At 41.1% G+C, this 23,038-nt stretch overlaps 1 protein-coding gene across 1 annotated transcript in view; it reads right to left on the bottom strand.

Moving 5' to 3' along the window:
- Nucleotides 1-17,867, bottom strand: part of Rabex-5 (Rabaptin-5-associated exchange factor for Rab5) — a 68,990-nt gene extending 51,123 nt beyond the window's left edge. The window contains exons 1-4 of the mRNA XM_080286362.1: nt 17,668-17,867; nt 10,724-10,881; nt 3,452-3,555; nt 2,511-2,676 (exon numbers count right to left, since the gene is read on the bottom strand). Coding sequence (XP_080142488.1) covers nt 2,511-2,676; nt 3,452-3,555; nt 10,724-10,881; nt 17,668-17,867 — 628 coding nt within the window. The remainder of the gene's footprint in view (nt 1-2,510; nt 2,677-3,451; nt 3,556-10,723; nt 10,882-17,667) is intronic.
- Between the last annotated feature and the right edge of the window lie 5,171 nt (nt 17,868-23,038).

The following is a 23,038-nucleotide window of genomic DNA, read 5'->3' as shown; positions in this document are numbered from 1 at the left end:
AATCTGACAGGCACACGTCACGAGTCATGAGGAAGGAGTACTGGACTGGCGCAGCAGTACTAGTGAAAAATTCCTCGGTGTTGGCCATCTTCCCATGCACGCACAGGTAATAGTACTGAACGCAGCAAGTCAGTACTAGAGAAGAACTCCTCGAATTTGGCCCACTTTGCACAGCCGATTCGTACTAGCCCAACAAATCCGTACTACAGTAATAAATTACTTTATTTTTTTGCCGACCATACTGGACAAGAATAGTACTGGACAAACGCTTACTGGACGAAAGGGTACTGTATATTAGCTGTTTTTTGATGTTTTAAAGCATTTTTAGGGGTTACACGCTGGATAAGTATTACAGAGTTGGGGGCGTCTGGGGGAACTTTTGAATTATCTGGCATTTAGACAGTATCCGGCAGGCCTTTGGTTCTATTATGCTGGATAATTGGGAGATTACTGTTCTCTGCTTCACTAAATATCATGGAAGGGATTTTAGAAAATATGTGACAGTGCGAGCCGGGAGTAGTTGCTGGGTGGTAACCATATAACCAAATTTTGGCGCCTGGTGGTTTAGTGGGTAATATGGCGCTCCAATTGGATTGAGCCGGTGAAGGTTTATATCCTGAAGGTTTATATCCAAGGGGTGGTTGGGGTTTGTTGCTCACATAATGTCACTTAAGGATGAGTGAGGCTGGTCACTCTCATCTTAAATGTCAGAACCAACTTTCCTAGCCCTGGGCTCCTACACTCCTCATGGGGCAATGTTGGATTGGCTGATGGATGGATGGATGAATAATTAAATTACCTGGCGATCACTGGCAACTCATGAGTTTGTGAACACTCCTATTAGTCCATTGTCGCAAGGGTCTACTGTATATGCACTAACTAAAAATACATACTGCAAAACAACACAATAATGAATACAGAACAACTCTACATCAGCTTCAGTGTAATTTATGAACAACACAGCTTTGACGACCACATTTTCTGTTAACTAAATAAATTGCACCGATTTGCCTATGATATGTCTATCAAAGTCAAACATGACTTTAGGACTAACGGAGATAATTTATGGCCCTCACCAAGTTACAAGGATTTCTAACAGCAGGTGAAATGGGCTGATTTCTAGGATGTGCAAATGCAAACTGCCAGCTTAAGTGAGATACCTAGGTGATACATACTGGTACACTTTTGGCTTATGACTTTAAGCATAAAATGTTTGTACATTAATTTAAGACTTCAAAACAACTTTATAGTAAGTCACGAATATCTGTAAGAGAACATGTATATGTGAACAGTAAAATCTTACTATATTAGATTTTCTGGGGGAAGACCCAATCTGATAAAAGCAAAAGGCTGAAGGCTGATATACTGGTCATACATACATTTTATGCAGTGTTTCACATGTATATGGGTCAGCCTACTCATTGGATGACTGCTTTCCAAGTTTCATGATCTCCTACTGTATTCCTATCAGGTTTCCGAACCCTGAGGTCCTTTCTCAGTATGTGGGGAGGCTCCCCACACACAGCTCTTCTCAATAGGGTGGAGTCAAAGGCTTTTCGTCTCATTAACTCTCCTCCTCTTACTGACTCCCTTCAACCTCTGTCTCTTCGCCGCACTGTTGCATCTTTATCTCTTTTCTATCGCTACTTTAATGGTCACTGCTCCTCTGAACTGTCTGCTTGCATTCCTCCACCTCTACGACGTGCGCGTAGCACCCGTCTGGCAGCAAACTCTCATCCCTTTTCTGTCCAACTCTCTAAGGCAAGAGTTAACCGTTACTCCCAGTCTTTCATTTATGCAACAGGTCAGCTCTGGAACTGTCTCCCTCTATCTGTATTTCCTGCTGCCTATGATCTCCAGTCTTTCAAACGCAGTGTGTCCAGGCATCTCAAAATGATCGGATCTTGAATTTGGCTCTCTATTGTATTTTGTTTTTCTCTTGGAGGGAACTGTTACTGCGGGCTCATGGCCTTTGGTTCCTTCTTCCTCGCATTAAAAAAAAAAAAAAAAAAAAAAAAAAAAAAAATGTATTTCCCAGTTTCCTTGGTCTAACAACAGGGCCTCTTTCTTACATATTCAGGTCTGTGCAGAGGTGTGCCTAATATTCTCATGCACTTTCTTCACATAACGAAGCTTTTACTACATTTGAATATTTCCAGATCATTCAAACTATACAGTAGTCCAATACACTATGGTTAGGATACTATAATGCCACTGCATGACAAATGCTCATATATGTATGATTATCATTTAAAAAGCAAAACAGAAAACAGCAACAGTCAGTCCCACATTACTACTTGCTGCAAGTGAAGCCACAACTGACTGAAAGGAGTGACTGATCATGAGTGGGTGACTGACTACAAAAGGAGCAATGATCAACTGTGAGTGAATCAGTGACTGACTAAGTAGAGTTATGGCTGACCATGAGAACTGTAAAGATTTTTCATGACTAAAGCTGTGAAAGACCATGAGAAAAGCCTTGATTGTCAACATATGAAGTGGTGACTAACCATGAGTAGAGCAGTGGGTGCCGAGGACATCCTCCATTGTGGTATAGAACTGGTGAATCAGCTCACTAGACTCTTTTACTGACTGGTATTCTACACACCGCAAGGTCTTCTCTACAAATGAGTTGATTTGCTTGCAAACTGACATCTTTACATCCTTATGCAGATTCTGAAAAATACATTTATACCATTACCATGAATTACCCCCCCACTTTTTTTTTTAAATTATTTTCACCATCCTTTACAAGAAGTTCCGTCACTAACACAGCCACACCACCAAACACTCACTCACAATCATTTTCAGCCCAAATTAGCCAACTTGAAATCAAAGGCAATTTGCAGACACTTAATTACGAATGCAGTACTAGTAATTCAATCTGCTTATTTCATCATCATAATCACGACTTTTTTTTTCCCCCCAAATATGAATGGAGAAAGGCAGAATCCACAAACAAGGAAGAAGAAAGTAGAAAGTGGGAGTGTGGGCAACAGTATACTTGGTGAAATGGGTCATGCAACCTTTCACACAACAGTCAAGCCTGATATTTCCATAACTTAAATCTACCACAAATCTCCTTAATTCTAAATTCTAAGTGACATTAAATGCTCAGTAAAATAACACTTTAGACACTTCAATGTCCTTAACTTGATGGGCAACAGAGGTAAAGACATTACAATAAAATTCTGGGAATCCTTGGAGACGGCAATAAAACATGTACATGGTGAGATATTGAGGAGGACAAGTGGTACCATTAAAGATAAAAATGACCTCAAAATTGCCATTACCATAATGCTGAAAAAATTCTTACCTCCACACCTACTAAAAAAAATTTCTTACTTCTACACATAAACGCTTGTCCTACCAAGAACAAAATGAAAATTATGCCAACAAATTAGAGCAGTTAATGTAGGACACTACATCTGTGTACAAATATTGTAGCTACCATTAGATAATCGTTAAACTCCTGGCCAACACTCTGAGATTCTGAGCTGAGCTGACGTGTTGCTCTGGGGTGCTGCTCCCCTCCACTACTGCCCTGTCCAGGCTCTGCGGATGTAAAGGAGGCAAATAAATAGATAAATAAATAAATATATAAATATGTATATACATACTGTATATATATATATATATATATATATATATACAGTAATGTGGACACCCACTTTCCGGACATCCCCACTTACCGGACATTGTAGGCCTGGACCTTCGGAACCCAAAAATGGACAAAAAAAGAAAAAAATCCCCTCAAAATCCGAATTTTTTCCCACCCGTAATTTGAAATTGCTGCGTGGCGTCGAACAGCTGCTACACCACAGATCCTCACCCCTTCCTTCATCCCCCTTCCCCCTCCCCCCTCCCCTGTCAGGTTGCCATTTGGTATTTTTCAATACCAAATTTGGGCCAATTTGGTCATGAAATTTCATTTGGTAATGAATCAGAGTAACGCATTAGCAAACAGATTTTTCACATGTATGAGGATACACAGGATGGAGATGGTGGATTGTTTGCTCTCTCTGATTAATCTGCTAACGTACATAGCGTGAAAATAATCAACATGCTGTTAATTATACAAAACGTGATTACATGTATTTCCACTTGTATATATAATTAGTGAAGAATAAATGCTAGCATTATGAATCTGGTAATGAAAAGTTAAATTTGATAATGAAAACTGAGGAGTTTGGTAATGTGGCCGTTGCGATCTGGCAACTCTGTTTCCCACTCACACACCAACACCCAAGTTCTAACTTCGATCGCGAGTGGTAGCATGTTGTAATGGGAGCCACACGTGCACATTTTTTTGTGAATAAACAGTGAATAAACTGCAATACCTCGCCACAAGACCACACGGGAATTTACAATGTTGTGCAGTGTTAAGAAATTAGAATTTAGAGTGCAAAAGATTAACTGTGGAGTGCAAATGGCAGTTGAAACTGGCATGGTGCAATTAACAATGTGCTGTGTTAAACACTTATAACTCACAGTGCAAAGAATTACTGTAATTGCAGCACAACACTGGATTACTGTACTTGATTTTCACCACTGCCAAAACCTTACAAAAGGCAGCCACAAACGTGCTGTAATTACCCTGGATGAGGTACAGTCACTTCTAATTCCTCATTCTTTGGTTCCTTTTCATTTATTTCAAGCTATTATTGGTGTGAATAGGGTCTTAAATAGGTTTATATATGTGCTATGCATGTTCGGTAGGGAGTTATTTAGGTGGCTTTCAAAATTAGGCTGGGTTAGGGTCCATAAGTACCAGTCCAGGAGCCAGGGACTTGTTGTAAGTACCCAGAATGTTTAATATTGTATAAACTCACCTCTAAAACCTCATTTTATGGTTCTTTTGCATTTATTTGTCTTTTATGTCCCTTATTGGTGTGATTTGGGTCTTAAATAGATGCCATGCATGTCCAGAGGGAGTTGTATAGGAGTTTTTCTGAGTTAGGGTCCATAAGTACAAGTCCAGGAGGCTGGGGCCCACTATCCGGACAGGACCACTTTCCGGACATGCCTTTGGCTCTATTACGTCGGATAGTGGAAGGATTACTGTATATATATATATATACAGTGGAACCTCGGAATTCGTACACAACTCGTTCCTGGAGGCTGTACGAGTTGCGAATTGTTCAAAAACCGTATCACTTTTTTCCATAGGAAACAATGTATTTTGCATTAATCCATACATAAAACCTTTAAAATAAAGAAATATACCCTGCAGATGAAATAAACGATAATTTTACTGCATCTTACCTGTACTGAGGAGAGCTGATGGCTTAAGTGGATGGATGTGGAGAGGCGGAGGAGGGATGTTAGTTTTTGGAAGGGGAGTCACCTTCCACGAAAGCTGAAGGTAACTGCCCTTCTGGTGTTTTTTTCTCTTTTTTGTCTCTTTGGACAAGGAGATTCTTGGGATTGGGGAGATGCTTGGGGCTGGGGAGATGCTTGAGGTTGGGGCTTTGCTTTGGATTCTTTAATGGTAAAGAACCTGATTATGTACAAGTTTCTGACAAAAATACATAATTTTCATAAAGTTTAATGGAGCCTGAATGACTGATGCGTAGCTGGCAGAAGACAAAGTGGGACTGGTGGCCACGTGGCACCTACGACACTGTGTCTCTTAGTGCAAATAACAGGTTGCCGTACGAAAACTGGTGCGATTTTTTAACGAAAAAGCTGTACGAAAACCGAGTTGTATGAGTAGAGAGGCGTACGAATTCCGGGGTTCCACTGTATATATATATATATATATATATATATATATATACTGTATATATATACATACTGTACTGTATATATATATAAGTAATCCCTGTACTTTCCGGATGCCCACTTTCCGGACATCCCAACTTACCAGATATTTTGGTTCCGGGATCCAATAATCCCAAAATGGGCCAAAAATCACAAAAACTTCGAAAAAAAAAAATCCTACTTTTTTCCCACCCGTAATTTGAAACAGCCGCGCGGCGCCGAACAGCTGTAACACCATGGACCCTTCACCCCTTCCTTCCTCCCCCCTCCTCTGTCAGGGTTGCCATTTGGTATTTTTCATTACCAAATGTGGGCTAATTTAGTAATGAATCAGAATAATACAATACCAGATTTTTGATACGTATGAGGATACACAGGATGGAGACGGTGGATTGTTTGCTCTCTCTGATTAATTTGGTAGCCTATATAGTGTGATAATAATCAACATGCTGATACTTATAAGAATAGTGATTACATGTATTTCCACTTGTATATATAATTAGTGAAGAATAGATGCTAGCTTTACAAATTAGGTAATGAAAAGTTAAATTTGGTAATGAAAATTGAGGAGTTTGGTAATGTGGATGTTGCGATCTGGCAACTCTGTTACCCCATCATCAACAGTCACAGCCTAACTCCAATCGAGAGCAGATGCTTATCGCAATGCAAGCCACATGTGCTCGTTTTTTGTGAATAAACAGTGAATAAACTGCAATACCTCGCCACTAGAACACACGGGAATTTACAGTGTTGTGCAGTGTTAAGAAATCAGAATTTAGAGTGCAAAGGATTAACTGTGGAGTGCACACTGGCGGTTGAAACCAGACCAGGAGCCAGGGACTTGTTGTAAGTACCCAGAATGTTTAATATTGTAAAAACTCACCTCTAAAACCTCATTCTCTGGTTCTTTTGCATTTATTTCAGTCTTTTTTGTCCCTTATTGGTGTGATCTGGGTCTTAAATAGGTGCTATGCATGTCCAAAGGGAGTTGTAAAGGTGTTTTTCCGAGTTAGGGTCCATAAGTATATGTCCAGGAGGCTGGGGCCCACTATCCGGACATGCCTTTGCCTTTATTACATCGGATAGTGGGGGGATTACTTTTACATATACTGTATATACTGTATATAAATATACTGCAGTGCGTGTGGATGGTGAACTAAGTGAATTTTTCTCTTTGGAGGTTGGGTTTAAACAGGGATGTGTCATGTCTCCATGGTTGTTCAATCTGTTCATGGATGGGGTAATAAAAGAGGTACAAGGTAGGGTAGTGGATGTTGGAGTGGCCCTGGTGAGAGAGGATAGTGTTTGGAAACTCCCTGTACTGTTGTTTGCAGATGATACTGTGTTGTTGAGTGAAGACGAAGGGGAGCTGCAAGGCTTGGTGGATGAGTTTGGGAGAGTGTGTAAGAAACGGAATCTAAAGGTGAATGTAGGGAAGAGTAATGTGATGGTCCTTGAGAGAGGTGAAGTCAGTGAATGTACAGCGAGGTTCGATGGTGAGGAATTGGAAAATGTGAGTACATTTAAGTATTTGGGTAGTGTGATGAGTAAGGATGGAGGTTTGGAGGGTGAAGTGCTTGTAAGGGTACAGCAGGGAAGAAAAGTTGCTGGTTCTTTGAAAGCAGTGATAAGAAACAGGGAAGTGAGCATGGAAGTGAAAAAGTTACTACATGACAGTATTGTGATACCAACTCTAACATATGGAAGTGAAGCTTGGACATTGTTGGAAGGACACAAGTCAAAAGTGAGAGCAGTGGAAATGAGTTATTTAAGAGGAGCCTGTGGAGTCACATGGAAAGACAGGCTGACGAATGAGGATATAAAGGAGCGTTGTGGTGTGGATGTGATAGGAAATGTTATGAGGAACACACTGAGTTGGTTTGGCCATGTGGAGAGGATGGAGGGTGAAAGAGTGATGAAGAGAGTGTATGTGAGTGAGGTGGAGGGGGGAAGAGGCAGGGGGAGGCCGAGGATGAGATGGAGGGATGGGGTGGAGAGGTATATGAGAGAGGGGGGTGTGAGTTGGGAGCAGGGCAGTGAAATGGCGGGGGACAGGATGACGTGGAGGCGATTTGTTTGTGGCCACCCCAAACGGGATTGAGGCGTCTGGCAATAGATAGACAGATACACATACATATATATATATATATATATATATATATATATATATGTAGAAAGAAAGAGAGAGGTGAAAAGATTAGTAAGAGAGAGTAAGAAGAGAGTGGATGAGGAATTTGGAAGGAATTTGAGTGTAAAGTGGAGGGACTGTAAGAAAATGTTCTGGAAAGAGGTGAAGAGTAAGACAGGGTGGAAGTGAAGTTAGCAGGGGAGTGAAAGATAAAAATGGTAGATTACTAGTGGAGAAGGGAGAAAAAGTGAGCAGATGGAGAGAACACTTTAAGGAATTGTTGAACGTAGAGGATGGAAGTAATGCGAGTATAAGTGGCTGGGGAATGGCTGGAAGAAGGAGGGAGGTGAGAAGACAGGAAGAAATCAGTAGGATAGAAGTTGTGGAAGCAATGAAGAAAGTTAAATCAAGGAAAGCCCCAGGAATTGATGGAGTGTGTGGTGAAATGCTGAAGCATGGGGGAGAGATAGTAGTAGAATGGATGTGGAAGATGTGCAGATTGGCCTGGGAGGAAGGTAGAGTCCCGGAGGATTGGAAGTCAGGTATAATTATTCCCTTGTACAAAGGAAAAGGGGAAAAAGAAGTGTGTGGTAATCATAGGGGCATTTGTCTTCTTAGTATAATAGGAAAAGTGTATGGTAGGATACTTATTGACAGAGTTAGAGAAAGAACAGAGAAATTAGTTGGAGAAGAACAGGGAGGCTTTAGGATGGGAAGAGGTTGTGTAGATCAGATATTCATTCTCAGATCTTTAGTGGAAAAGTTTCTAGAGAAGGGAAAGAAGTTGTATGCGGCTTTCATGGATTTGGAGAAAGCATATGACAGGGTGGATAGACTAGGATTGTGGAAAGTGTTAAGAATATATGGAATAGATGGGAAGTTGTTGAATGCTGTGAAGAGTATGTACGATGGTGCGAAGGCTGCAGTGCGTGTGGATGGTGAACTAAGTGAATTTTTCTCTTTGAAAGTTGGGTTGTAACAGGGATGTGTCATGTCTCCATGGTTGTTCAATCTGTACATGGATGGGGTAATAAAAGAGGTACAAGGTAGGGTAGTGGATGTTGGAGTGGCCCTGGTGAGAGAGGATAGTGTTTGGAAACTCCCTGTACTGTTGTTTGCAGATGATACCGTGTTGTTAAGTGAAGACGAAGGGGAGCTGCAAGGCTTGGTGGATGAGTTTGAGAGAGTGTGTAAGAAACGGAATCTAAAGGTGAATGTAGGGAAGAGTAAAGTGATGGTCTTTGAGAGAGGTGAAGTCAGTGAATGTACAGCGAGGTTGGATGGTGAGGAATTGGAAAATGTGAGTACGTTTAAGTACTTGGGTAGTGTGATGATTAAGGATGGAGGTTTGGAGGGTGAAGTGCTTGAAAGGGTACAGCAGGGAAGAAAGGTTGCTGGTTCCTTGAAAGCAGTGATAAGAAACAGGGAAGTGAGCATGGAAGTGAAAAAGTTACTACATGACAGTATTGTGATACCAACTCTAACGTACGGAAGTGAGGCTTGGACATTGTTGGAAGGACACAAGTCAAGAGTGAGAGCAGTGGAAATGAGTTATTTAAGAGGAGCCTGTGGAGTCACGTGGAGAGACAGGCTGACGAATGAGGATATAAAGGAAAATTGTGGTGTTGATGTGGATGTGATAGGAAGCGTTATGAGGAACACACTGAGGTGGTTTGGCCATGTGGAGAGGATGGAGGGTGAAAGACTGACGAAGAGAGTGTATGTGAGTGAGGTGGAGGGGGAAAGAGGGAGGGGGAGGCCGAGGATGAGATGGAGAGATGGGGTGGAGAGGTATATGAGAGAGGGGGGTGTGAGTTGGGAGCAGGGGAGTGAAATGGCGGGGGACAGGGCGACTTGGAGGTGATTTGTTTGTGGCCACCCCAAACGGGATCGAGGCGTCTGGCAATAGATAGATAGATAGATAGATAGATATATATATATATATATATTTACAGTATATACAGTCATTACTCGTTTTAGGATGGGGTTACGTCGTCATACCTTATCGTATACCGATTTATCGTAAATCGGGAGATTGAAACCCATTATAAAAGGGGGGCTACGTCAACTCAACTTCCCAAAGTCACCTAACCAAGACTGAACCATAAATGGCAACCCACCTTCATTCCTTCCTGTGTTGGTCCAAGTCGTCCCCCCCCAGGCTGGGGGACAGTCTGTGCTTACAGGCACTAGTGGTCAGCCTCTGAGTCAGACAGGAACAAGTTAGGGGGAGGGAAATCTGGCCCATACCTACACCAATCTTAGCACTGGGACCCATCCCTGCACCAACCATAGCACTGGGGCCTACACTGGCACTGACCTTACCACTGGGCACACAAATCCACAGTACTGTAGTACGATGTTTGGCTGAGAGGTGATGATAACAGGGGGACACACCTGAACAAGTTGAAAAGACAGGGCTTTGAAGGGGCGACGGGACCTGAACCATAACAATGCGTTGCACGCCAGGACCGCCATCTTGCCTGAGACATGCGACGGTCACCTTGCGTGTGCCTGGCGCTTTCCGATGGCAAAATCATTATAGCGGGAAATTTACTGTAAATCAAATTTTGGGATGGAACTTTCCTATTATCGTTGTAGCGAATTATCGTAAACCGAATCATCGTAAAACGAGTAATGACTGTACAGTATATATGTCAGTACTGTACAACTGGCTATTTGTGATACTGTACCAGGTATTCTGTCCTGCTCAGTTAATATGGTTCCATTATTTTGGCTACTCCAATATTTCACTGGTTTGCCAGTCAAAATAAATGTGAAAGTGAGAGGACTTCCTGTAATTTAACATACAGAAATTAGAATTTACCTTACCTCTGGTCTGAGACTTCCGAAAGATGGCTTTGACTGCCTTGGCTCGTTTGTCCAACTGCTGCCGCCTTTTCTCCTCAAACCGGTCAAACTTGCGGCTCATGAGAGAGGTGGCAGTAGAGGTCAATTCAGATACATCGCTAACTGAACGGCTCACCTTGCTGTAAGCCGAGAAACATTACTCACTTAATCAACTCAAGGCTAAAGGACAATGTGAAATACTGTTTTGATGATCAATAAATTTATACTTTTACTGATTAATATGAGTACAGTACTCAGTGCAGTGACATTGTTTACCATTACCACTATAACTCCTATGGTGCTGGAAAGGGACACCTTCATGTGGTGGCACCAAAATAACCAGGCAGTAGGGCTGCCCAGCTATAAAAACATCCGTCAACTCCCTTATCTTCCAAATGATGGAAGGCAGACACCTGGAGGAGGACCACTTCAGCCTGCTATCCACCAGGTACATAATCAGAACAGACTTCAGTCGCAGTATCATCAACAACAGCAACAATCATATTCAATGCACTCATCTTTTCTGGCTGACAGGGGATGGCCATGACAAACCTGTCTCTAGCTATTTTATCCTTGCACATGCTTCTCTCATTCCCTCTATCATCCTTCTTTCAAAACTGCATCTTTTCACTAATGCACTGACCCACTCTCTTCTACCACATCAAAAGGTCAATCAAAATACATTTAATATCAGTTTCAGCAACATTCTCTGGCAGCACACAAACATTCTGAAACTTTCCCTTGAGTTTTCTGGATCACCTCAATTCTCAGTATGATATCTTACTCAAGCCTGACAATTTATAACCTTTTTAATTCTTTAACCGTGGTTGATATTGTAATCTATATACAGTTACATGCTTTCATCCTGGAACAGGGGGCCACAAACAGATTGCCTCCATGTAACTTTGTCCTCTGGCATCAGACTGTCCTCCCTCCAACTCACACCATCCCCTCCCTTATACACCTCCTCACCCTATTCCTCCATCAATCTTGATCTCCCACTACCTCTCTTACCCTCCACCTAACTCACATACATTCTCCTAGTCAATCTCTCATTTGTCATTCTCTCCAAATGGCTACATCATATCAGGATACAGTACTTCTAACACTTTCCAGCACATCCATATCAGCATTACAATGCTAATCTTTACCTTCCTCATATGCCTGTCCATCTCTCCATGTAACTCCACGTGCTCCTCTCACCACTCATTTCTGCTCTCTCTCTGACTGTGTGTACGGTACTATGGGTCACAAAATACATAACATTTACTTTATGTCTGCAAGAGGTTATTGCTAGTTGGCGATATATGACACCTCCCGACATCTGGGCTACCAACGTGTGGTAGTCGGACACTAATATTTCAGTGACCCTCATTCTGTGGTCCAAAATGTTTTATGCACATTGTGCACTGATACTTTTGTGACCCAAAGTGTGTATTTTACTAAGGTTAACACCGCACGATTCTGATCACCTAAGAGAAATCCTGGCAATCAAAGTCTTCAATAACTATCACAAGCATCCTTTCTCTGCTACTGATATATCTAAGAAATATAATTAGGTTAACACCAAATGACTTTACTCCACTGAGAAAAATCCTGATATTCAAAATGTTAAAAAACCTTTTTATATACCAACACAGCAGTATTTTGGTCTAATTCTAAACATATGGTGATCCCTTGGTTATCACGCACTTGGTTATAGCAGTTTTTTTTTATCACTGCCAGATGAAAATACAGTAAAACCTCGATATAATGGACTTCAATAGACCGGAATTCGCTTTTTCGGAATCAAGGAGCTACCGGAAAAAGTCCAATAAAGCCAGATGCAGTCTGGACTGCCTGACCACTTCAGCTATGCTCACCACAATTAGGTAAATAAGACATGTTTATCAATATACAGTACAGTATAAACTATACCAAATGATTATTCTAGTGAATGTATAATACAGGACAGTACTGCAATGGTTGTGAAAACAGTTTAAAAACTGTTGCAGAGATCCAGACTAATGTCTGCTATATAGGAAAAAGCTTGGTTTAGCAGGGGGAAGTCTGGATGTCACTTTTGTTGGAATTTCGCATTTTCTGGAATAGCTTGGGCCCCAATTAGTCCGTTATAGTGAAGTTTTACTGTACACACTCCTGCCGTTATCATTTTTTTTCTATGCTAAAAAACATCGATACTGAGCATCTGACCTGGTTTCTGCCAACAATGACGGTCCAAAATCTGCTGTTTCTGATGGCTTTCAGGGATTAAAAGATCAGTCTGTACTCATGGAGTTAATCCCAGGTGGTGGAGACTACTAACTCTCCACCCCTTAGCCTCAGAACTCCTTACCTCAAGCCCATCTCAGGTTTCTCTACGGTACATGTTTCTTCCTTATTGAGGCGTTTTCATCATTTCCTATTAATCTAACCACGCCAATGTGTGTTTCTGATACTTACCACAATAGTACCGTAAAACGCCATAACTTCGGACATTTTTTATGTGTTTTAATGAATATCTCCTTGTAGAATGGTGCAATTTTATTCCTGTTGGTGTCATGTGGTAGCCAGGGAGAGTACCTACTAACTCCATATATTTAAAAAAATTAGCCAAGCTAAACTTGTGCTTTTTTTTTTTTCATTTTCAAGTGTCCGAAGTTAGGAACAAATTTTCTAACTTCGGACAGCTCTTCCAAACTTCGGACATCCATGTATTTTCCCTTTAAACGTGAGAATGGTTAATGGGATCTATCTCTGGACACACTGGCCAAACTTTGGACACTTGAGAAGTTTTTTAAAAATGTAAAAAAAAATATTGGGCACTCGTGACCAGAGTTATACATATATATAGAGAAGTATCCCAAAATACTGTATCTTCTTTTTGGAGCTCGTAATTTCATATCACATTAAATTGCATCATATCACATTGTAGTGAGGTATTCTGGCCGTAAATAGAACTAAGAACTATTCACGAACTTTTTGAGATGAAAAAATAAAATAAAAATGCACTGCATATACCCAAAACTGTAAGAGGAACTGTCCTCATTTTCCTAAACAAAACTTCACTTAATTATCAAGTATGTACCTCATTGACTCAACAAATGCATACCGAAATAACATAATATGATGTTGAACATTTCTTACAGGTTCTAAAGACACACACACACACACACACACACACACACACACTGTCACTGCTGTCATCAACCATTGGGTATACAAATGTGTGAGGTGTACCCTGAACGTGTTTGAGAAACCTGACATGTATTTCTGGTTTTACCTTCACAATGATAGCAATATAATGCCTATATCTGTCTTTGGTATCAAAGGGAACCCTCACAACTACCCAATCTGAGGGAACAACTTTATCCCCAATAATCTGGGTAGAGGTGACTGTCAGGGGAGATGCTTGTGCTTCATGGTTGGGTGCAGATGTGGAAGTGGAAGGCTGTGCTGCTATCTCTGCTGTATCCTCTTGTGGCTGCAGTGGCTGGGGTTGTGGATCCTCAACTTCACACTCTTCATGCTGGCTCTCTGTTTCATTTTGTAGTGCCCTTGTAGTAATACTCATGCCCGGTGACACATTCAACCTTTTCTTTCGCCTTGGTTTCGCTATAGCTGGACTTGAGCTTGACTGACTGGTTCCATGCCTCATGTCCTTCAACAATTCCAACACTGAGCTGTCTAAGGCAGTACTGGTAGATGGTCCTGGTGTACCAGTATCAGCTGTATCTTGGATTGAATCTTCTGGAAGTCTTGAGATGGATTTCTGTGGATCAAGAGGATAAATGCCGCACTTCCTAAACCCACTACGTAGGTTGTCAGCAATGGTCCCTTTAACTTTATCCACCAGTTCGGTGGGAAGCAGTCTTTAGGTAATGAAGCACTCAGCCTACCAACAGTAGTTTTCTTGAAGTTCTCGAGGATCTTACGCCAGTGCACTTTTAGAGGCCGGAACACAGCAACATCGAGAGGTTGTGTCAAGTGCGTGGAGTTAGGTGGTAAGAGAAGAAAGGAGATATTATGTTTCTCACATGACTCAATAACACTGGGTCATACATGGCTTGCCAAGTTGTCTCCTATAATGACAAATCTACCTGTCTTGCGTTTAGCATAGGGGAGGATAATTTTGTGGAACCAGTCATCGAATGAACACGAGTCGAACCATCCACTGGGGGACCTATTGTATAGTGTTCCAGGAGGGCCCCCTTCAGTCCATGTATCGTAAAGATGGATAGCTTTATACACCACATATTGAGGGAGTAACACACCAAATGCAGTTCCAGAGAACATAATAGATATTGAGGATTTTGTTGAGTTCATGATTCTCTCTGGATATTTAGTGCCCTGCCTCACCATGACTTTCTTTTTACCTGGATCATCAGTAAGATTGGTCTCATCAAAATTTATTATGTTCTCTGGAGGCACACCTTCTAGGGATTTTTTCAGGTTACTGTAGAACTCGGCTAGCATGGCTCTTGTCACTCTGGCTCTGTCAGTCTTTATATTCTGGGACAATCGTCTACTAAGGGTTTGTTTGTGGCGCTTGAAGAAGGAATGGGCCCATTTAACACCAGGTACATTGTTACTGAATCGTGACACAACAACCCCTCGTTTGTCTAAATATGCTTTCACTAACATCCTCAAGTCCAAATTGTCGAGTGGGAATCCCCATTCTGCCAATGTGAGGATTCTCTGACACACCAGTAACTCTTCATCATGGCTTAATGAAGTATTACGTCCCACTTGTTTGCAATGTTTTTGTATCAGGTAATCATGTAATGTGCTCTTTTTTAATTTATATTTTTCAGCTGCTTTGCGCACACTCATGTTCTTGTTATTTATGTCATCTTTAGACTTTTCCAGGGCACTTTTGGACACTTTACTTGTGTAGGCTCTTTTCTTCTTTATAGGAGATTTCGCTGTTTTAGCCATGTTTTTCTGTTTATATAATTAGCATCACTTTACCATTAATATTACTGTCTGTCCGAAGTTTGGACTTTATTTGGCTCAAATAATTTGTCTGTCCGAATTAGGAATTTTTTCTGCAAAATAAAGAAGTATTCATTAAAGCAGGCATAGCAAGATTATCCATGCATATATTTTGAAACAGTTTACTTCCCAGTACTTACAGCACTTTTCTACATATAATCGTACTGTTCACTTTTTTACAATTGAAACTGTTTGTTCTGTGTGAACAAAGTTTTGCAGGGTAAGAAAATTCAGTTATTTTTTCCAATGGATTCACGAATTTTTTTCACCCACACATATTCAAGCTAGTTTAATAGGGTTAATACATAATAGTCTTAGAGGATTACCTTACCTACCCACATCATTATTTTTTGCAAATATCGCACTCTCTTCCAATAAACTTGAATTATTACATTTTTTTACGAAATGTCTGAAGTTTGGACGCCGTCCGAAGTTATGGCGTTTTACGGTATGTATTTAGTGGGTCTAAACTGTTGTAAAAGTGAAACTTTAGGTTTACAAGTGTGGTGCCCAGTACCAATTACAATAAATCCCATAGGTTTGTGCTTCCATTATTGCGTAGTTTCAATATCATGCACTGGGCATGGTACCAATTATGTACGACAGCCACGAGACAACTGGACAGTACTGCATCTGCAAGCTTACGCTCATATATGGTACCAAAGAGAATGCTATAAATCAAAGTCAGTTGTATCTCACACAAACATACATATACTAACATAATGCACTACAGTATACAGTACTTCTATTCATCAACATTACCGATAAATGATGGGGTCTATTCCTTCCATGGCTGTAATCCCTTGATGTGGTCCTCCTGCTATCTATATACTAAATTTAGTTATCCAGTCACTCTTCATTCATCTTAACAATCTTTCCTCATTATATCTATATACACTCCCCAGCAGTGATATATATACATATCTTTTTTTGTAATGATTTTTTACCACTCAGCATTACTGAATTCACAATGATGTCTCAAATAAAATAAAAAAAATTCTCAAAATTATTTCATGTGTTTTTCAAAACTAAATCCAGTCTTCTATAAACAGTGATTCACAGCCATCATATCTAACACCTGCCTTCTCATGTATCCAACTGTTCATCATCTGAACTCTGCCTGTATGGCCCGGTATCACAAAGAACAATAACAGATTATGATAACAATGGCTGATTAGAGGACAGTACAGACAGCTCTACAGATAATTTTGTTGTAGGAATGTAGTCAATCCACCATGCAGACAGGTAAATAAGTCCTATTGGCCTCTTTATTCTATCACTCTCTCTCTCTCTAACCCTTTATTTCTACCTTGCAAATTTATTTAGTTTACAAGTTTTCAGTAAATCAACATAAAAAACTGGTGCTGACAGAGGGATTTGGAATGACTTAGGTTTTCCTGTCAAAATGTGTATAGTAGTGATCTGCCAATTACTGAATGTTAAACTGATAGCTATTAAAATTCTACAATAACTGTTAACGACATATGGAGGGTATAGACTGTAATGCTTGTCAGCACCATATCAGTAACAAACAGACAGCATCAAAATTCTATCTCAGTTTTCCAAAATATTTGAAGTATAGTGGTTATGTAACACACATACACAGTAATGTACAGAACAGTAATTGTACCAGTTTTATGAAAAAAAAAAAAAAAAAAAAAAAAAAAAAAAAAAAAAAATTAAAAAAAAAAAAAAAAAAAAAAAAAAAAAAAGGGTCTTAGGAAACTGTACATGAAAACTATGGCACCAAAAAACATCTGTTGGAGCGAGATACAGTGCTGGAGAGCGAAGAATACTAACCTGCAAATGGAATGAACATATTCTATGACAACACAAAAACAGGAAACCAAAGAAAGTCTCTTGGGTGCAAGCTGTGGGTAGCCAACTGTGTAAAAGATAATGAGCAAGTCTGGAAAAAGAGTAAACTAGTGTGTTAACATCTGAGCTTTTACCTGCGCAGGGTTTGAGTGGGATGGAAGACAGGTTTGCGTGAGGCTTGTGTGGGGCTGGGCTGGGCTGGGCTGGGCTGAGTACGCTCCTTATAGCACTTGGAACAGTGTCCATCCCAGGCAGGGTTGCCATAAAAGCCACACCCAGTGCGGCACAACAGCTCACTCTCATCTATGTGCAGCCTCTTACCCGTCCACGCCATTGTCTCTCACACTCCTAATTTGTTTAAAGTTTTAATTAGCTACACAGCTGCAATGGACATTGCTCAACATTAATGCTATAAAAAGCATCATTTACTAAAAATCAATATATACCAGTATATATACTGTACACATATTGAGTGTGTGTGTGTGTGTGTATATATATATATATATATAGAGAGAGAGAGAGAGAGAGAGAGAGAGAGAGAGAGAGAGAATATATATATATATACAGTAATCCCTCCAATATCTGATGTACACTCAACCCCCTGCTATCACGCGTTCAGCTATCACGCTTATCTGCTATCATGCACACATCAAATGCACAACCATACATGCTATCACGCACCCCAAGACCGCTATCACGCGTCGAGTTTGAAGACAGGCTAAGCGAAACTTATGCACACGGCACTTCATACGAGGTTTGCAGAGGATACGATGGTTAATTGGAACGGTAACGTGGTAAAATTCCCAATTATAGCACGGGCATTTGGAATGCATCTGAACGGATTCCTGCCGAGGACGTGACAGGCAAAACAGTGACCAAAACTCATTCGGCTTGAAAGAATATATCGTACTACAGCATTGAAATTTAGCCTAACGCTGAATACTTATCAATATTGTATTTTAGAATAAATATCAATCGTTTTGAAACCCTTATAAAGAGTTAATATTTCTTATGCCGAAAAAATTGTGATGTCGATAAAGTAATCACGTGTTTACAACTGAGACGGGGCTCTGACGACAGTGTGAGGAACGTGTGTGATAGCGTCCAAGTTTTGTTCCACTTAAATGTTCCTCAGCCATTCCTGATATAAGGTACCATGTGATACCCCCTTTAGCTGTGGACAATAAAGAAATGGAGACAGCCAAAGAGATCTGGCGGCAACTAAGCCACTCCCAAGCCTCGGAACCCATCAAACCACCCAAGCCGTAATCCTTATAAAGTTTGATGGCCTTTTATGTTGTTTATTTATTCATTTTATTGTTATTATTAATATAATAATGCTTTATTTCATGTTAGAGGAGAGATTGGCAGGAAATCATAGGCATAAAGTGGTTAAAAGTTAGAAAAATGGGCCACCGAAAAACCAGTTAGAATTTTTCCCATTGATTGTTCAGTTCAGCTATCATGCGCGTTTCCTGTGACCAATTAGGCGCGATAGCAGGGGGTTGAGTGTAATAGAGCCAAAGGCATGTACGGCTTGTGATCCTGTCCGGATGTTGGGCCCCAGCCTCCTGGACTTGTACTTATGGACCCTAACTCAGAAAAACACCTATACAACTCCCTCTGGACATGCATTGCACCTATTTAAGATCCAAATCACACCAATAAGGGACATAAAAGGCTGAAATAAATGCAAAAGAACCATAAAATGAGGTTTCAGAGGTGAGTTTTACAATATTAAACATTCTGGGTACTTACAACAAGTCCCTGGCTCCCGGACGGTCTGAACCGCCAGTTTGCAGTCCACAGTTAATCCACTGTACTCTAAATTCTAATTTCTTAACACTGCCCAACACTGTAAATTCCCGTGTGTTCTAGCAGTGAGGTATTGCAGTTTATTCATTGTTTATTCACAAAAAACGACCACCTGTAGCTTGCACTGCTATAAGCATATGCTCTTGATCAGAGTTAGGCTGTGACTGTTGATGATGGCAGGGTAACAGAGTTGCCAGATCGCCATGGCCACATTACCAAACTCCTCAATTTTCATTACCATTTTTAACTTTCATTACCAAATTCGTAAAGCTAGCATCTATTCTTCACTAATTATGTACGCAAGTGGAAATACATGCAATCACTGTTCTTGTAATAAACAGCATGTTGATTATTATCACGCTATATAGGCTACCAAATTAATCAGAGAGCAAACAATCCACCATCTCCATCCTGTGTATCCTCATACATGTGAATAATCCGTTTGGTATTGTATTATTCTGCTTCATTACCAAACGAATTTTTCATTACCAAATTGGCCCACATTTGGTAATGAAAAATACCAAATGGCAACCCTGACAAGGGAGGGTCAGGGGGAGGAAGGAAGGGGTGAAGGGACCATGGTGTATCAGCTGTTCGGCGCCACGGCAATTTCAAATTACAGGTGGGAAAAAAGTCAGATTTTTTCGATTTTTTTGCAGTTTTTGACCCATTTTGGGAATATTGGATCCTGGGACGAAAATGTCCAGTTATTGGGGATGTCTGGAAAATGGGCGTCCTAAAAAGAGACGGGCCAGAGAAAGGGATGGGGAATGGAGTTATCCCCGTACCCTGAAGATTGGGTCTATGTATGTGCGTGGATGTAGTACGATTGAGGCTAAAAGGGAGGAGATTGGGAGAATGTTTGTGAGAAGAAAGTTGGATGTGTTAGCTTTGAGTGAAACGAAGATGAAAGGGAAGGGTGAGTCTATGTTTGGAAGTGTGAATGGAAGATTGTCAGGTGTTGATAGAGGAAGGCCAAGAGAAGGTGCGGCCTTGTTAGTGAGTCCGGAAGTACAGCAATGTGTGACTGAATGGAAGGAGGTGTCATCGAGACTGAAGTGGGTGAAAGTGAAATTTGAACGTGAGTTGTGGGTGTTTGTGAGTGCATATGGGCCTGGTAGTGAAAGAGATGAAGAAGAGAGGGAGTCTTTCTGGAATGATGTTGATGAGTGTCTGCAGAGTTTTGGAGCAAATGTGAATGTGGTAATGATGGGAGATCTGAATGCTAGAGTGGGAAATGTAGCAGTTGAAGGTGTAATTGGTGTGCCTGGAAGAAATGAAAATGGGGAACGAATGATAGCGATGTGTGTTGAGCGAGAGATGGTGATTGGGAATACGCTGTTTGAGAAGAAAGATATTTATAAGTATACATGGGTGAGACAGGAGGGTGGAAGGGTTGTTGATAGAGCTTTGATGGACTATGTGGTTGTGTCTAGGAATGTAATAGGAAGATTGTTGGATGTGAGAGTTCTGAGAGGGGAGGGTGGAGGTATGTCTGACCACTACCTGGTGGAGGGAAAGTTAAGAGTAGGTAAGAGATGGGTGACAGCTAGGAGGGTTAGGTGTGACAGGGAGGTTTTGAAAGTGAGTTGGATAAAAGAGAGAAAAAGATAGAGTATCAGGAGATTTTGAAAGATGAGTGGAACGCAGTGAAAGATCAGGAAAATGGCAGCGTGGCAGTTGTTGAAGAGTGCTGTGGTGGGGCATGCAGAAGAGGTGTGTGGTGTGAGATGTGTGGGTGGTGGTGTAAGAAAAGGAAGTGAATGGTGGTGCGAGGAAGTAAGTATGGCTGTGGCTGAGAAGAGACGTGCATATGAAGTGTGGCTGCAGAGGAAGGATGAGATGTCATATGAAAGGTATAAGGAAAAGAGGAATAGAGCGAGAAGGGCTGTGCGTGATGCTAAAGTGGCAGCAGATGAGAGGTGGGGTAGGCGGCTAACAGAGAATTTTCAACAGAATAAGAAAATGTTTTGGAAGGAGGTGAAAAGGGTGCGAAAGGGAGAGTCTGGGAAGGAAGAACGAGTAAAAGTAGAGGATGGAAGGATGTTAATTGAGATGGATGCAGTAAGGAAGAGATGGGCAGAGTATTTTGAATGATTGTTAAATGTAGAGGAGGAAAGGGTGGCTGAGATTGTGGCGGATGGAAGGGTGCAAGGAATAAATGTGTTGGGAGAGTTGAATGATTCTTTGATCATGAAGGAGGAAGTGGAGAAGGCAGTAAAGGAGATGAAAACAGGGAAAGCTGCAGGTATGGATGGGTGTGCTGTGGAATGCCTGAAGGGTGGTGGAGTGACTATTGTTGACTGGTTAGTAAGATTGTTGAATGTGTGCTTTGAGAAAGGTATGGTGCCAATTGACTGGGCAAATGCCTGTGTGGTCCCGTTGTATTAAGGCAAGGGTGATAAGTATGAATGTACTAGCTTTAGAGGTATAAGTCTGTTGAGTGTTGTAGGTAAAGTGTATGGTAGAGTGTTAATTATGAGAGTTAGAGAGGGTACAGAGGGAGTGATTGGTGATGAGCAGTGTGGCTTTAGGAGAGGGAGGGGATGCGTTGATCAGGTGTTTGCTGTGAGACAAGTGTGTGAAAAGTATTTAGCGAAAGGCAAGGATGTGTTTTGGGCATTTATGGATTTAGAGAAAGCGTATGATAGAACTGATAGGGAGGCTTTGTGGACTGTTTTAAGATTGTATGGACTTGATGGTAGGTTACTAGAAGGGGTGAAAAGTTTTTATGTAAACAGTAGAGCGTGTGTAAGAGTGGGAAATGCTGTGAGTGATTGGTTTCCCGTGAGAGTTGGGCTGCGACAGGGATGTGTGATGTCGCCTTGGTTGTTTAATATTTACATGGATGGTGTTGTAAGGGAGGTGAATGCAAGAGTTTTAGGTGGAGGTCTGAGTCTGGTGAATGTTGATGGTGGAGAGTGGAATCTGAAGCAGCTGCTGTTTGCAGATGATACTGCACAGGTGACTGATTCAGAGGAGAGATTGAGACAGTTGGTAGAGGAGTTTGGAAGGATGTGTAAAAGGAGGAAATTGAAAGTAAATGAGAATAAGAGTAAAGTGATGAAGTGTACGAGGTTGATAGATGGTAGGGGGATGAATATAGTTTTGAATGGTGAGTTGCTTGAGGAAGTAGATTGTTTTAAATATCTAGGGTCACATGTTGCTGTGGATGGAAGAATAGATGCAGAAGTGAAGTTTAGAATAAATGAAGTAGGAGAGGTGCTGGGAGGAATGAAAAAAGTGTTTAAATGTCGTTCGCTTAGAATGAATGTAAAGAGAAGGCTGTATGAGGGTGTTGTGGTACCGACTGCGTTATATGGGGCTGAAACATGGAATATGGGTGTAGCAGAGAGGAAAAGTTTGAATGTAATGGAGATGAGGTGTCTGAGGAGTATGTGTGGAGTGACGTGTATGGATCGGGTGCGAAATAATGAAGTGCAAAGAAGAACTGGAGTTGTTCAGGAGATGGCTGGTAGAGTTGAGCAGAGGGTGTCGCGATGGTTTGGGCATATGGAGAGAATAGATAATGAGCGATTGGTGAAAAAGGTAACTAGATCTGATGTGAGAGGTGTAAGGCTGAGAGGAAGACCACGAATAGGATGGATGGACAGTGTGAAGAAAGCGCTGGATGCGAGAGGGATGTCTGTTGAGCAAGGAAGAGTGGCTGTGCGTGACAGAAATAAATGG

This window comes from Coenobita brevimanus, chromosome 111, assembly GCF_032717465.1.
Source record: "Coenobita brevimanus isolate Jiangsu-jjx chromosome 111, ASM3271746v2, whole genome shotgun sequence".
In the NCBI taxonomy this organism is placed as follows: domain Eukaryota; kingdom Metazoa; phylum Arthropoda; class Malacostraca; order Decapoda; family Coenobitidae; genus Coenobita; species Coenobita brevimanus.
Note: the sequence above shows the minus strand (reverse complement) of the source record. Positions and strands in the feature narration are given on the sequence as shown.